Source organism: Psammomys obesus, unplaced genomic scaffold, assembly GCF_907164565.1.
Source record: "Psammomys obesus unplaced genomic scaffold, mPsaObe1.curated_primary_1811, whole genome shotgun sequence".
NCBI lineage: Eukaryota > Metazoa > Chordata > Mammalia > Rodentia > Muridae > Psammomys > Psammomys obesus.
This window is the reverse complement of record NW_026596466.1, coordinates 4060826-4074964: the sequence shown is the minus strand read 5'-3', so window position 1 is coordinate 4074964 and position 14139 is coordinate 4060826. Positions and strand designations below refer to the sequence as shown.

Below are 14139 nucleotides of genomic sequence, written 5' to 3'. Positions count from 1 at the left end.
CCATCCCATCCATCCATCCTCCCATCCCATCCATCCATCCTCCCATCTCATCCATCCTCCCATCCCATCCATCCATCCATCCTCCCATCCCATCCATCCATCATCCCATCCCATCCATCCATCATCCCATCCTCCTACCCACTTCTCTAACCTATTCTCTCATTTGCCTGATTGCCATTCATCCATTCACACACCCACCTGTCCCCCCACCCATCTAACCACCCCTTCATCCACCTACTGTCTGTCTGTCCATCCTCTACCCTCCATGCAGCATGCTCACTGGTCCCTACTTAGTGCCAGACCTGAGCAAGGAGTGAATTGGTACTCTGCCTTCAGGAAGGATTGTCAGGCTATGCTTGTTCGCATGGTGAGTACCAAGATGCAGGGTGACAAGAACTGGGAAAGGGGCACCATTTGGGGCTTATCAGCACTCCCGAACCAGAGTGCCCTCTGAAGCCTTGTCCAGCCAATGGTCAAAGAAACCCACACTGGGGTCAAGGGTCAATCAAGCAACTGGGTCCACTGAATTGTGCCTGTAAAGCCCCAGGGCAGAAGGTGCCAGCCACATCCCTATTACAGAGTGGAGTGAAGCTCTCAGCGAGCCGGGAGCTGGCCCAGGAAAACAGAGTGTGGGCAGGGATGAGGGAGGCTGGGCGGAGCGGGCAGGTGGGTGGGTCTGGATGGATGGCTCTTTCTTGCAGCTGGAGTCTGTCTGACCTGCTCCCGGATAGCGCCCACTCTGTATTCCTCACGCCTATGCCTTGGCCCTCCCTGTCTCCCTGCTGCTGGAGCTGGCTGTGCTGAGCTCCTAGCCAACCCTATCCTCCCTGCTCTGCCAGGAGGTACAGAACCTTCCGTGCTGTGCCTCCCCGGGCCACCTCGACTGAGCCCCCTCTCTGGCGTCTGTGAACCAGACCACATGAAACCCCCAGCCCTACCTCACATGTCACCTCGCTGCGGCTTCAGGACACTGCCTTCCCCTCGTACATGTGTGGATCCGTGCACCGGTACAGACCAGAGGTCTCGGCCTCTTCCACTTTGTTTTTGTTTTCTTTTGAGACAGGATCTCTCACTGGCCTGAGTCAGCTGGTGAGGAGCTCCAGGAAGCTGCTTGTGTCTAGATCTCCAGTGTTATCATTGTGAGCACACATCGTCATGCCTGGCTTTTTACAGTGGTGCCGGGTACTGAACTCAGGTCCTTATTTTTGCACAGAAAACACTTTGCCAACTGAGCTAGCTGTCTCCTCTGCCCCCTAATTTTTTTGTTTGTTTTGTTTTTGAAACAGGATCTCATGTAGCTCAGGCTGGCCTTGTATTCTTGATCCTCCTGCCCTTTGAGTGCTGCGATTACAGGCGTGCACCACCATGCCCGGCCTCTCTAAGCTCTGCTGCCCTTCTCAGGGAGGCTGGTTCCCAGACTGCCAACTCCAAGCAGTGATGGGTGCAGGCTGCCTCGGATGGCTTCCTGCAGAGTTAATGGTTCACTTATTCAGTCTCCGTAGATCTTCCCAGGACCATGCATGGGAAAGCAGGCTACTGTGGGGGTCTCAAGACACCAAGAGGAGAGAGATAGGCAGATAGCCTTTTCCAAACCAGGTCAAAGAAACTAGCGGGGCAAGGGAAGACCCTGGCTGTGTCCTGAGGACTTTGTGAGTCTGATTTCAACTGGAGACCGCTGTCTCAGCCTACGGGAGAACTGCTGTCACTGGCTGGGGAGGGGAGGGCATGGCTCTATTCCTCAGCCACTTTGACTAGACATAGACAGCTACCCGGGCATCTAGCAGCCAGCAACTGACAGGACTCAGGATGTAATGCTGACTGCTTCAGCATGCAAAAGCTATATGCCTTGAGTCCTAGGGCCAGGCTGGTCCTCTTGCCTGCTCTGCCACCCACAAGCCTGAGGACCCAACTATGTTCGTGTTGGCAGTAAATAAGGGGAAGTTAATTTTGGCCACTTGAAATGAAAGCTGTGCCTCACGTATCTCACTAGGGAGCATCAAACACACAGCATTCAAATCCTGCTCGAAGAGTGTGAGAAGAAAGACTGTGCATCGGGTCCGTATTAGAGAGGGGAAAGTTGACATGGAGAGTAAGGGACCAAGGGGACAGGTATCCTATATTGTCAGAAAGACAACTGTGAGGTTCTCAGTGTGCCTTCTGGCATGACAGTGAATGAAGAGTTTCTCTGGAATGCAGGTGGTAATAGAATGGTCAGATAGAATCCAGATGGTCTCCTTTTTCATTTTGTTTTGAGACAGGGTTCTCTTTGTAGCCTTGGCTGTTCTGGACTAATTTTGTAGATCTGGCTGGCCTAGAACTCACAGAGATCCACCTGCCTCTGCTTCTCAAGTGAGTCCTGGGATTAAAAGTGTGTGCCACTGTGCCCAGCCTGATGCTCTCCCTTTGATGTCCCCTGTGGCCCACTAACCTGCTCTCCAGCTTCAAGGTCAGCAAAGTCCCAGGACTGTAAGGAAAAGGAATGAAGCCGAAGCCCAAGAACTCACAGCCTCAAAATAAATTTTGTCATTAAAAAAAAAAAAAAAGTAGAGTAAAAAGAAAGCTAGAGATGTTGTCCAGTGATAGAGCCCCTGCCTAGAATCCTCCAGTGAGGGGCTGGGGTGTGGCTCAGTGGTAGAGCACCTGCCTAGAACCCCCCAGTGAGGGGCTGGGCTGTAGCTCAGTGGTAGAGCTCCTGCCTAGAATTCCCCAGTGAGGGGCTGGAGGCTTGGCACAGTTTAGCCTGTTCACTACACTGTCTGGGCCTTGGCCCTAGGACCTTCCCTCCCAGAACTGTTTCTGAGGACCCCAGGGACTTCCTGATTACCCTGGTCTCTCTCCAGCCCCTCATTTCCTGTCCTGGGATGAGTGCCTCACCCTCTAAGCCTGCCCAGTGTGTCCATGCAGGGAGTGCCCAGGTCTAGGGAAGGGAGTGCCCCAAGCTAGAGCTAGGCTGAGGAAGCAGCGGGGAGACTGGACAGTCATGTCTCCCTCTGGAGACCTCAAGGAGTAACCACGAAATTCCATTCTCCTGACAGCAAAGAAACTGAATCACTCTTGCCAGAGCCTGCAGCCCCCACAAGAATGCTATAAGGCTTTGACCTGCCATTCTCAGATCAGCAGCCACAGGCAGAACTGGGCTCCTCACTCCCCTGCAGTCCAGCTCTGTGACTGGGTCTCCCTGGCACGGCTGCTCTGCTGCACGCTGCCCAGCCTCTCCCTGAGCGTCAGCTCACTCTCTTTCAGACGGCGGCGTGCTCCTCACTCTTCCCAGTGACTGTGAAGAATGGGATTGGTACTTAGCGGCCTGAGGGAGTCCCAGGCCTGGAATGGAGGCGCACAGAGACTGACCTCCAGCCAAGACCTGGCCTGGGGGGTGTTGAGGGTAGGCATGGTTATTCTGTTTCCTCTCCTGCCCTTGCAGACTTGATGAGTGCCCACTAAAAACCCTGCCTTTGGTTTACATTGAAGCCATGCGGCAAGTTGGGGAGCTAGCAGGCTTGAGCTGCTGGGAAATGAAGAAGACACGGGGGGGGGGGGGGGGGCCTAGGACTGCCACAGGGCATTCGGACACCGTGGACTAGAGAGAGAGAGAGAGACAGAGAGAGACAGAGACACAGAGAGAGACAGAGAGAGAGAGAGAGACAGAGAGACAGAGAGAGACAGAGACACAGAGAGAGACACAGAGAGAGAGAGAGAGAGAGAGAGAGAGAGGAGAGATCAGAGTAGGTACTAGGTAGACAAGGGAAATAGCATGGGGGCTGTCAAGTAGTCCAGGAGGAGGACTCAGGGAAGAGCCTCAGCTCTCAGATATTTGGATGGCAGATAGTTGTTGGTGGGAAGGAATGAGCCCCGAGGCTGAGGCTGGAACTGCACGCGTCTATGGAGAGCAGTCCACCAAATACCAGGGAGGACTTTTTCCTTGTCCTCGAGAGACCAGGCTCTGGCAGGTGGGGGGGCAGGGAGGGGGAAGAAGGGGTTTATGGCAGGAGGTGACGCCATGGGAGACTTGTTACTCGGAGCAGCCAGCACCATCTGCTCAGGCATCTGCCTACCAGAGGTGGTGTCTCCTAATTACCTGGGGGAGGGGGTCAGGAAGAGGCCTGGGAACCACTCTATCTCCCTCCCTCCCACCACAGAGGGCCAGCGTTGTCCTGCAGGGCTCTGGGAGCAAATGGACCACAGATCCACTCCTGGGTGGGGCGAGGGGTGAAGGAGCCTGGCTACACATCAAGTCAACGTCAATTCATTTCCTTTCCTTTTTGAGATAGGGCCTCATGTAGCTCAGGCTGGACTCAAACTCACTGCTAGCAGAGAAGGATCTCAACCTCTGACCCTACTGAGTGCTGGTTTTACGGGCATGGGCTACCATACCAGCTTTTATTTGGTGCTGGGATGGAACCAAGGCCTCGTGCACCGCAGGCAAGCATTCTAGCGTCTGTGCTGGCTGAGCTACTTCTCCGGCCCTTTCCCACACTGTAACAGAGTCCGACTGAGACTCATTATGTGACTCAGGCTGCCTTTAAATGCCCAGCGATCCTCCTGCCTGTTCCTTGGGCTACCATGCCTGTCTTCAGAAAGTTTTTTGTTTTTGTTTTGTTTTTAAAGAAAAAGGTGTGTGTGTGTGTGTGTGTGTGTGTGTGTGTGTGTGTGTGTATTGCTCAGGCCGAGTTGCACGTGTGGAGGTCAGAGGCCAACATACTGTTGATTCTTTCTGACCGTGTGGGTCCTGGGAATGAAGCTCAAACCCGCAGCCTAGGCGGCCGCTGCCTTTACCCACTGAGCCATCTGGCCAGCCCCTTCAGTAAGTCTTTACTTGCTCCAGCCTGGGATCCAGCCTGCTGCCTTGTTTTACCATTCTTAGAGAGGGACATTAAGAGAGTGTAGTATCTGAATAACTAAAAGTGCCATTCCAGTCTTAATTATAAGTGCCAGGGAGTCGGCGACAGAAGGGGCAGTGGTCTAGCCGGGGTGGCAGGGTGGGCTCCTTTGGAGGGGCACTCGGAGACTGAAGCCAAGCAAAGCCAGGAGCAGCCAGGCGGAGAGCCGCCTCCAGCTGCGCTCCCGGAAGATGCGCCAGGCTCGGGCTTGGACCCTGCTCCCACTCCGGGGACCCCTGGCCATTTCCGGACCCGCAGCCTCTCACCCTACCATCAGGCGCGCATTCCTGCCGCCCCCGCTCGTGCTGGGCGCAAGCAAGGCCCCCGCCCGTGGGAAGGGGGCCGTGTGCCGGGGAGGCGGGGCTGGGAGGGCGCACAGCTGGGTCACATCTGGTCCGAGTGCGGAGGAACCAAATGGAACAGAAGGTAGCCTTTCATCCCGCGAGGGAAGGGGCGGCCCAAGTGGCTCCCTCGCCACGGGGCGCCTGAGGTTTTCGGGGACCAACCCTCCCCATATAGGAACATGATGCCCAGTACAGGCTGCCTGAGGTTGGCCGGGGACGGGGGGAGGGGGGAGGGAATGGGGGGGGGGGAAGAAGGCGGGGAGCGACGAATGGACTTAGAATTTGGTTGCAGGTACCTTCTCGCCTGCGCCTCATCCACACCTAAGGCACAAGTGTCAGTAGGAGCAGCATAGAATTAATCGCTCCAGACACCCTGCTGGCTACCACTTTGGCTCGGTCAGCGCTGTCCCCAGGGAAGGAAGCCCGCTGGGCGACAGGAAACGCACAGCGAGAAGCTAAGGATGTCGCACGCCGAGAAGCACCGGTCCCAGCGCCCAGGTCCCCGCGCCGGGGGCGCGTCCCTCCACGCGCAGCCGTGGCCAGGGTTGGTCGGCCTGGGTGTCGCCCAGATCAGCTCCAGAGGGTGATTCGGACGAGGGCGAGACGGACCCGTGCCCAGAGCGGGCGGGGGCGGTGGGTGCCCGGCTGGGTCGTTCCCAGTCCCCGGTCGAGGGCCCACGTGGGGGCGAGAGCTCGCCCTAGAGGCTACGCCCCAAGGCCGGCAGCCAATAAGCGCGCGGGGGCGTGGCCGGCAGGGAGGTTTAAGGGCGCGTGGAGCGGAGGGCGCGCAGCCGGACCGGGGAGCCTCGGGCGGCCGGACCAGCTGGCACCGGGAAGGCGGGACGTAAGGTCGCCGGCCACCATGCTGCAGCGCTGCGGCCGGCGCCTGCTGCTGGCCCTGGCGGGAGCGCTGCTGGCTTGCCTCCTGGTGCTCACGGCCGACCCGCCGCCGACCCCGGTGCCCGCCGAGCGCGGCCGGCGCGCGCTGCGCAGCCTGGCGGGCTCCGCCGGGGCGGCTCCGGCTCCAGGGTCCAGGGTGGCCGTGGAGCCCGGAGTCCTCGCCCGTGAGGTGCACAGCCTCTCCGAATACTTCAGCCTGCTCACCCGCGCTCGCAGAGATGCGGATCCACCGCCTGGGGTCGCCTCCCGCCAGGCCGACGGCCGCCCGCGTCCCCCGGCCGAGGTCCTGTCCCCTCGCGACGTCTTCATCGCGGTCAAGACCACCAGAAAGTTTCACCGCGCGCGCCTCGACCTGCTGTTCGAGACCTGGATCTCGCGCCACAAGGAGATGGTGAGACCCCGCGCGGCCTGGGCAGGAGGATGGAGTAGGGAATCACACTCTCCTCCAGCTGGTGGCTGTGGGCAGCGGCTCTGGCTGCCTCAATGGCTTTGGGTCTATCAGCGAAGCGAGGACACCTAAGTCCCATTCCAACCCCGTGGGGCTGCTGGGGCCCGCTTTGCCTTACAGCCCTGCCTTCCCTGGTTGCCAGGGTCACCGCAGCCGCATGCTCTAGGTCGGGATGGGAAGGCTCCAGCTTTGGGTTGGCCTGTGACTCTAACAAACACAGGGGTGCGTGGCCGTGTTTGTTCGCAAACTTTTCCGAGCAGTTTGGCTCAGCTCCTTCCTGGGTCCCCTCCACTCTGAACGGACCCGTTCGTCCTGGGTGGCAGGTACTTCCCTTGAAAGTGAGGGGGGAGAAGGCATGGCACCCCCGGACCAGGCACGGTGAAAGAAGTGCGTGCTGGTCCTCGAGGCGCGTGCAGAACGCTGCCTTCAGTAGCGGAGCTCCCCGCCCCCAGTTAGACCAACTTCATACACATAATAAAGAGACACACCCCGCTTTGAAAATCTCCCTGGAGGCTACAACAGGACCGTTGGGGCGGGAGAGCAGAGTTGTTGGGGGGGAGGCTGGGCATTTGGTGTGAAGATGAAGGCTCACTCTCCTTCCTGCTCCAGCCCCCAGGGAGCCTGGGGCCATCAAGCTTGGCTAGTCTGTTTTAGAAGAGTGGAGTTTAACCGAATGGGCTCCTTCCTAGCCAGCCTTGGTCAGAGAACCCCATGGCAGCCTCCTGAGAATGAGGCGTCCCTTTCCCAGGAGCTCAGCAGGCCTTCGGGAGGGGGCAGCAGGGGGGCCACGGGTTTTGTTTGGCTGCGGTGCCGTTAGGATTCCCAGCACTAGGCTGCTCTCACGCCGGCCCCTTGGGCAAGGCAACAAAGCCCCTTTCTCCAGCCGAGAAAGGCGTCGGCCTCTTGTGTACAGCTATGCGCTCCATGGGAACCGTTGGTTGGCGTGCTGGCCACTCAGGTTGCCTGGCGATGAGGGGGGGCTCTGTGTCCTCCCCCAACCCTGAATGACAGCCCCAGCGGGGCAGGATCCCTGAGCCAGGGCACCCCCCTTCCGCATTCAGCCTCCCTGCTGTGTGATACTGGATAGCGTGGATCCCCTGTGGGCCACCACCAGTTCTGAGAAACTCTCAGTTGGAGATTTGGGGGCTTTGTCCAGCAGAGAGGACTCAGAAACAAGTCTCAGTTGGGCTACGTGGTCCGGTGAGAAGCGCAGGGCCTCTCTGACCCTCTGTCTCTCTGAAAAGGGAAATATCACATTTCTAATAAGGTATTATAAAGTCAACAGTATAACTTTGGAGGCTCATGGTGATCCCAGCAGTCATTCAGAGTAAGGGTCTCCCCCCCAGAAGGCTGGATTTACACCCACGCTCAACTCATGTGCACATAGCAAGCAAAGCCCCTCTTGTGGTATACTATCACCAAGGGTCCTTGGAACCTATAGCAAAGGGCCTGGGGAGGTGGGAGAGGCTACATTAGCCCAGGTTGGCTATGAATGGAAGGAAGGCTTCCTGGAGGAGGAGGCTCCATATGACTCCAGGTCCTATGGTCCAGGAAGGGCAGTCTTGGCATCAAGTATGATTGTGGGATTGTACAAACGAAAAAAGCAGGCAGCCTTTGGAGAGGTGGAGAGGCTGGTCAGTGGGGGACAGGCCTGGAGACGCCTGGCCTCTGGCCCGCTGGCTCCTCCCCCACCACTAAGAAGCGCGCCAGGCTGCAGGCTGCCACCGCCACAGCCACAATGGCTGGGGCAGAACTTGGCATCCTGTGTTTCTTTGAATCTCGGCTCCAGGAACAATGCTGCTTCCTGTGTGTCTCTCCCCACCCCCTGCCTGCCCTCACCAGCTCCGCTGCCCTCACTGCCCTGCTGGTCATCCTTCAGGAAAGCTGGGGGGACCAGGTTGAGGGGAGACTGAGAGATGAGGGTCTTCCATTACTTCTTCCTGAGTGTGGCCACAGGCTGGCGTCCTCTCTGGTCTCTCTGCTGTACACCAGGGAGAAGATGGTACTCATCTCCCAGGGACACTAAGGAGAGGAAAACCCATCCCTGGTGCCTGGCTCTGCACAGGCGAGCTGTGTTGGGTTCCCATTTCACAGCTTGTGGGGACTGAGTGGTACCCACATATGCAGCCCCTGCCCCCTCCCGATTGCCCTGTATTGGGGGGAGACAGCAGGCAGAATACCCACACACCCCACAGCTCCGCCTCTCAAAGGCTCTTCACTCCCCCCCACAACTGAACAAAGGTGACTTTAATCTCCGTAGCCCTGGGCTGGGTTTTTAGGACACCATCGAAGCGCGGGAGAACAGGCCTCTCTCTTGATCTCATTAAGAAAGCATTTTCCTTTTAATCCAGCAGCAGCGTCTGCACAGGCCGGCCCGTACCTCCCACGGCATTCCTGGGCTGAGATGCTGGGGTGCAAGGGGAGGGTGGGTGCGAGTCTGTGCGTGTGGGCTGCCCTGGTGTCTGCAGCGACCTGGAAGGAAGGGGTGCCTGCTTGCAGATGATATGGATCCCACCTTTTTCTCCCCTCACCCGGGCCTCACCGGAGTGAGCATCCAGCCGTGCCTGGGGTCACCCTGGATAAAGACCTAGGGCTGTCGGGGGCATCATGCTCCACCCCTCCAGGCCTGGGGCAGTTCCTCAAGTGGCTGGACCCATGCTGCCCTCCAGGTCTGCATACACACACCCAGGATTCCTTGGGTGCACAAAAGCAAAGTGAGGACGGCTGGGGGGTGCAGGGGCCTCGGGGGAGTTAGCTGCCTCTGCTGTGAGCACCCCCCCCCCCCCCACGCCCCAGGGTTGCACTCTGCAATGCCAGGGTGCGGCAGGCGGCACGCGCTGGGCGGGCCGGCGGAGGAAGGAACATTCCTTTCCGTGTGCCGACGGGCCCAGGCGGGCGCCGGCAGCTCCTGGCCCCGCCCCGGTGCTCTCCCCTCTCCCCTTCCTCGGAGCAAGCCTGGCAGGAGTGGCCCAGTGCTGGGCCAGGTGGAGCTTTGGCTGTGGCTTTGGGCAAGGCCCTCAGTAAGCAGGGAACAGTTTTCCTTTTCTAAGCTGGAGGGGCGGCTCCGATGCACTGCTGTGGGGCTGGGGACAAGAGTCCTCTTTGCCACCACCACCACGGTGACCTCCCAGAACCTGCCTGGCTGCCGTGGCTGGGCAAACCTGCCGAGGTCCAGGCCAAAGTACCGCACGGCCAGTGGCCTTACCCGTACCCCCGTGCACAGGACCACTTGCTCAGCCAGCCCGGTTAACCAGGCCAGCTGTATGGAAATGACAGCCGGGCCACTCCTGCTTAACTCGGCAGAGTTAAGGCCGGCCCAGCCCAGGACAAAGCTGGCGGACAATGGCTGGTGATTCATCCTCCCTCCGGGGCCCTTTGTCTGCCAGGGTTTGGCAGCAGCCCAGCAGAGCCCTTTGTCCCCGACCCCAGCGAGGCTCGGCTTCCCAAAGCCGACCTCCTCCTCCTCCTGTCCCCCACCCCCTCCCACCGCTTGGGAAGCCCGAAAGGCTGGGAGGGCTGGCAGGCTGTGTCAATAAGGGTGTGTGCCCGCCAGGTGCTCAGGTTGGCGGGAGGGTTAGCCGGAGCCGTTTACCTGGGTGGTGGGTGGGGCGCCCCCACCTGGCTCGTGCCTCCCAGCTGCCGATGGTGCCCTTGGGCCCAGCTGTCCGAGGTTGGGGAGTGAGCCCACCTCCCAACGCCGGGCCAGCTGCCGCTCCCTGTGGGCACTCATTTTACCCACAGCAGAGAATTCAGACAGTTGTACAGGGTCGGGGCAGGGGGATAGACTTGTAGCTGAGGGCACTCCAGGGTGCCTCTGCCATGGCCCTGGTTCGAGGACTCGGGGGTGAAGGCTCAAGGTCGTGTTTCTTCTTCCAGACTTTCATCTTCACCGACGGGGAGGACGAAGCTCTGGCCAAACTCACGGGTATGTCCCAGGCTTGGGGGTTGGGGTGGGGAGGTCACCGGCTGCTGGACTGAGAGGCCAGTTCACTCCATGCTCCGCCCCACAGCTCCCAGGGCCCCAATTCTTATGCAGAGGAGACCCTTTCAGTCCTCTGGGGACCCTTTGAGTCACGCTGGCAGCAACAGGTGGCGGGTGCTGGGGGAAAGCTGGCTGGATGAATGGGCAGGGGCGGCTACCCTGGGGAGGGGCCGGGGCCCAGGGTAAGGTCTCGGGCGGGGGCGGACAGTCCTGCTTGTGCAGCCTGCTCACAGCTCTCCCCTGTCCCCAGGCAACGTGGTACTGACGAACTGCTCTGCGGCCCATAGCCGCCAGGCCCTGTCCTGCAAGATGGCTGTGGAGTATGACCGGTTCATTGAGTCTGGGAAGAAGTGAGTTTCCGCCTTTCCCACGCGTCCTGTCCGTTCCCCCTTCCGGGCAGCCTGCGGGTCCTCACCCCGATGTGCCTTCCCTGCCCCGTGTTCAGGTGGTTCTGCCACGTGGATGATGACAATTACGTCAACATTCGGGCGCTGCTGCGGCTGCTGGCCAGCTACCCCCACACCCAAGACGTGTACATCGGCAAGCCCAGCCTGGACAGGCCCATCCAGGCCACTGAACGGATCAGCGAGCACAAGGTGGTGAGTGTCTCGCAGTGGGCACCCCGGAGAGCCAGGGTGGGGCCGAGCCGCCGCCCTTGCAACCTGGTGGAGCCCAGGAGTCTCATGACCGCCATTTCACTCCCCTCAGCGACCTGTCCACTTCTGGTTTGCCACCGGGGGAGCTGGCTTCTGCATCAGCCGGGGGCTGGCCCTAAAGATGGGCCCATGGGCCAGGTGAGTGTGTCCTGCACGTGTGAGAGCCCGAATCACGGTTTTGTGTGCCCCACCGCAGGGCCTGGCTTGGGCCACCCTCTCCCAGCTGCCCGCTCTTCTCCCTTAGGTGCCCATAGACAGTTGGGTTTAAAGCCACTCTCGCTGCCTCTGCTCTGGCCAGAGCAACCTTGGGGGAAACCCTTAGAACAGAAGAACTCTGGTCCTCGGAGGGAGAGGGCCACAGTGTACCGCCTCTTTTCTAACCCTGTTTGGCGAGGCCTTGTCCACCCTCGAGCTGTTGGCTCCAGCCTCCACTTACTGTTCCCCGGGCCCTTCCCTTCTGCAGTGGAGGACACTTCATGAGCACAGCCGAGCGCATCCGGCTGCCTGATGACTGCACCATTGGCTACATTGTGGAGGCGCTGCTGGGCGTCCCCCTCATCCGGAGCGGCCTCTTCCACTCCCACCTGGAGAATCTGCAGCAGGTGCCCGCCACCGAGCTCCAGGAGCAGGTGTGTGTTCCCCTCTGTATTTGTTCATTCTGGTTTTCCGAGGCAGGGTTTCCCTGTGTAGCCCTCGAAGTCGATGTCCCAGAACCCACACTGTAGACCCGGCTGTCCTCAAACTCACACAGATCCGCCTGCTGTTGCCTCCCGAGTGCTGGGATTAAAGTCGTGCGCTACTGACGTCAAGCTTATGTATTACTTTTGGTTTGTTGAAACAAGGCTTCAACTGTGTAGCCCAGGCTAGGCTTGACCTAGGGACCCTCTTGCTTCAGCCTCCCATATGTTGGGATTCGGGTGTCTGCCACCACATCCGCCCCAGAGTCATTTAGGGGTGTCTATATGTGTGAGAAATGTATTTGTTTCTCAGAGATTCCAGGCCAGCCTTGAAGCTGAGAGGTCTGCAGAGATCTCCCCGGGCTAGGACTATAGGTGTGCACCCCACCCAGTTCATTGGTGCTGGGGAAGGACCCCGGGGCTTTCTGGGTGCCGGGAAAGCATGCCATCAGTTTAGGTACACCCCTAGCTCAGGTCACATGTCAGTCTATACCTAGACGCTGGCCCTTAGGAGGTACCCCAGATTCACCATCCAGTTCCTGCCCTTTGGGGGGACACAGCTGCTCTCTCTTGCTGATGGTTGTAGACCCCAGGCGGACAGAGTAGGGGCCTTGATCCAAGGAAGCGCAGCAGGAGTGCCCAGCCAGGCATAACGGCATCACTCCCTGCTCCCAATGCAGGTGACTCTGAGCTACGGCATGTTTGAGAACAAGCGGAACGCGGTGCACATCAAGGGACCCTTCTCGGTGGAGGCTGACCCATCCAGGTGAGGGCTTAGGAAGGGTCCCCGAGTGCCCCTAAACATCCTGTAAGTTAAGGGGGGCTCCAGGAACCGCACGGGTGCTGTTGGGACAGCTGGAGGGGGCATGGCACCCCCACTTCTCGCAGACCAGTCTCTGCTCGACCCCACAGGTTCCGCTCTGTCCACTGCCACCTGTATCCGGACACACCCTGGTGTCCACGCACCGCCGCCGTCTTCTAGCAGCCGTGGCTGAGACCCTGTCCCTGGGCGCCCCTGGTATCCAAAGGGCCCAGGGACCCCTGTCGTGCGTCCTGGCCTTGCTGTACGAGGCTCTTCAGGGCTGTGTGTATGTGTACGTGTGTGTGTCTGTATTTGTGTATTTGTGTGCCGTGCCTACCCGTGTTGCAGACTGCTGGGCAGTCGTGTTTCAGGGAGGTGGCAGGCCCCTCTACACTCTGAGCCACCCCGAGGGCAGTTCTCTGGGAGCCGTGCAGCTCTGCAGTGGTGGCGAGGGGCCTCAGGGCTCTCCTTTGGGTGCACGGCTGCTGCCTTGTAGCACAGTCTCTAAGTCGGGGTGCCAGCACCTACCCAGGACCTTCCTTCCGTGACAGCTGAGCCGTGCCCAGTGCTACGGAAGCTGGTTCGGGTGGTCCGAGGCCTGGGCCCCTCCTAGGAGCTCTGGCCTGGGCGCTGCCAGTGGCCATTCAGGGGAACAGCAATCCTCACTCCCTGCCCTCCAGGGTAGGGGTGAAGGCTCCAGCCCTGCCCCTTGAGGTCCTATCTTTGTCTCCCACACTCGTGGGGTTCAGAGTTATGAATTTTATCTCCTCTCCAAAGTAGAGAGAAAGTCGCCCATAGTGGGTGTGTCTGTAAATATTGTGACAGTATTTTTTTACTGTGCTGTTTCGTGAGGGGTGGGGGACATTTGTGGGGAATGTAAAAGGAGGGGGGTGGTTGTTTTCTGGGGTGGGCTGGAGAGGGTCTTATTTTATCTTTTCTGTGGATCAGAAAAAAGCAGAAGCCAGACAGGCTTGGTCTTTGGGAAGCTGGACCATGGATGCCTTAGTCCTGTATTTATGCTTTCCAGTATCTGGAATCCCTCGGCACTCCCCGCCCTGCCATCCTCCCCAGCACCCCGAAGCTCACCCCGCCCCACCCCACCCCCACCCCGTGGGCTGTGTTTCTTTTTGCAAAGACCTTAGCTAGGCAAGCTAATGATGATAAGGGAAAAGCTCTCAGGGAATTGATGTGTTGTTGCCATGGTGACGTCCTTCCTCTGAATAAAGGTGCTCTTTGCAGCAACCCAAGGGGCCCTCGTCTTACTTGGGAGTTGGGTCTAAGCCACCTGTCCATCAAGGTAACTCGGGGAGAGGGGGACATGACACACCTAGAAGAGGACAGGGGAGACTGGGTCATGCCAAGGAGAAGGTAGTTAGTTAGTTGGTAGGAATCCTACAAGCTGACTATGGGGAGGGAAGCTTAGAACAGATGAAGTGTGAGCTGAGCAGTGGCC

The 14139-nt window shown here is 59.1% G+C and overlaps 1 protein-coding gene across 1 annotated transcript; it reads left to right on the top strand.

The window, feature by feature from the left end:
- Window positions 1-6023: 6023 nt before the first annotated feature.
- Lfng (LFNG O-fucosylpeptide 3-beta-N-acetylglucosaminyltransferase) lies at window positions 6024-13926 on the top strand. Its single transcript, XM_055598693.1, has 8 exons — window positions 6024-6512; window positions 10446-10494; window positions 10802-10901; window positions 10997-11150; window positions 11260-11345; window positions 11671-11836; window positions 12565-12650; window positions 12797-13926. Exons 1-8 carry the CDS (start codon window positions 6084-6086, stop codon window positions 12864-12866), a joined length of 1140 nt encoding a protein of 379 aa, XP_055454668.1. The 5' UTR covers window positions 6024-6083; the 3' UTR covers window positions 12867-13926.
- Window positions 13927-14139: the final 213 nt, after the last annotated feature.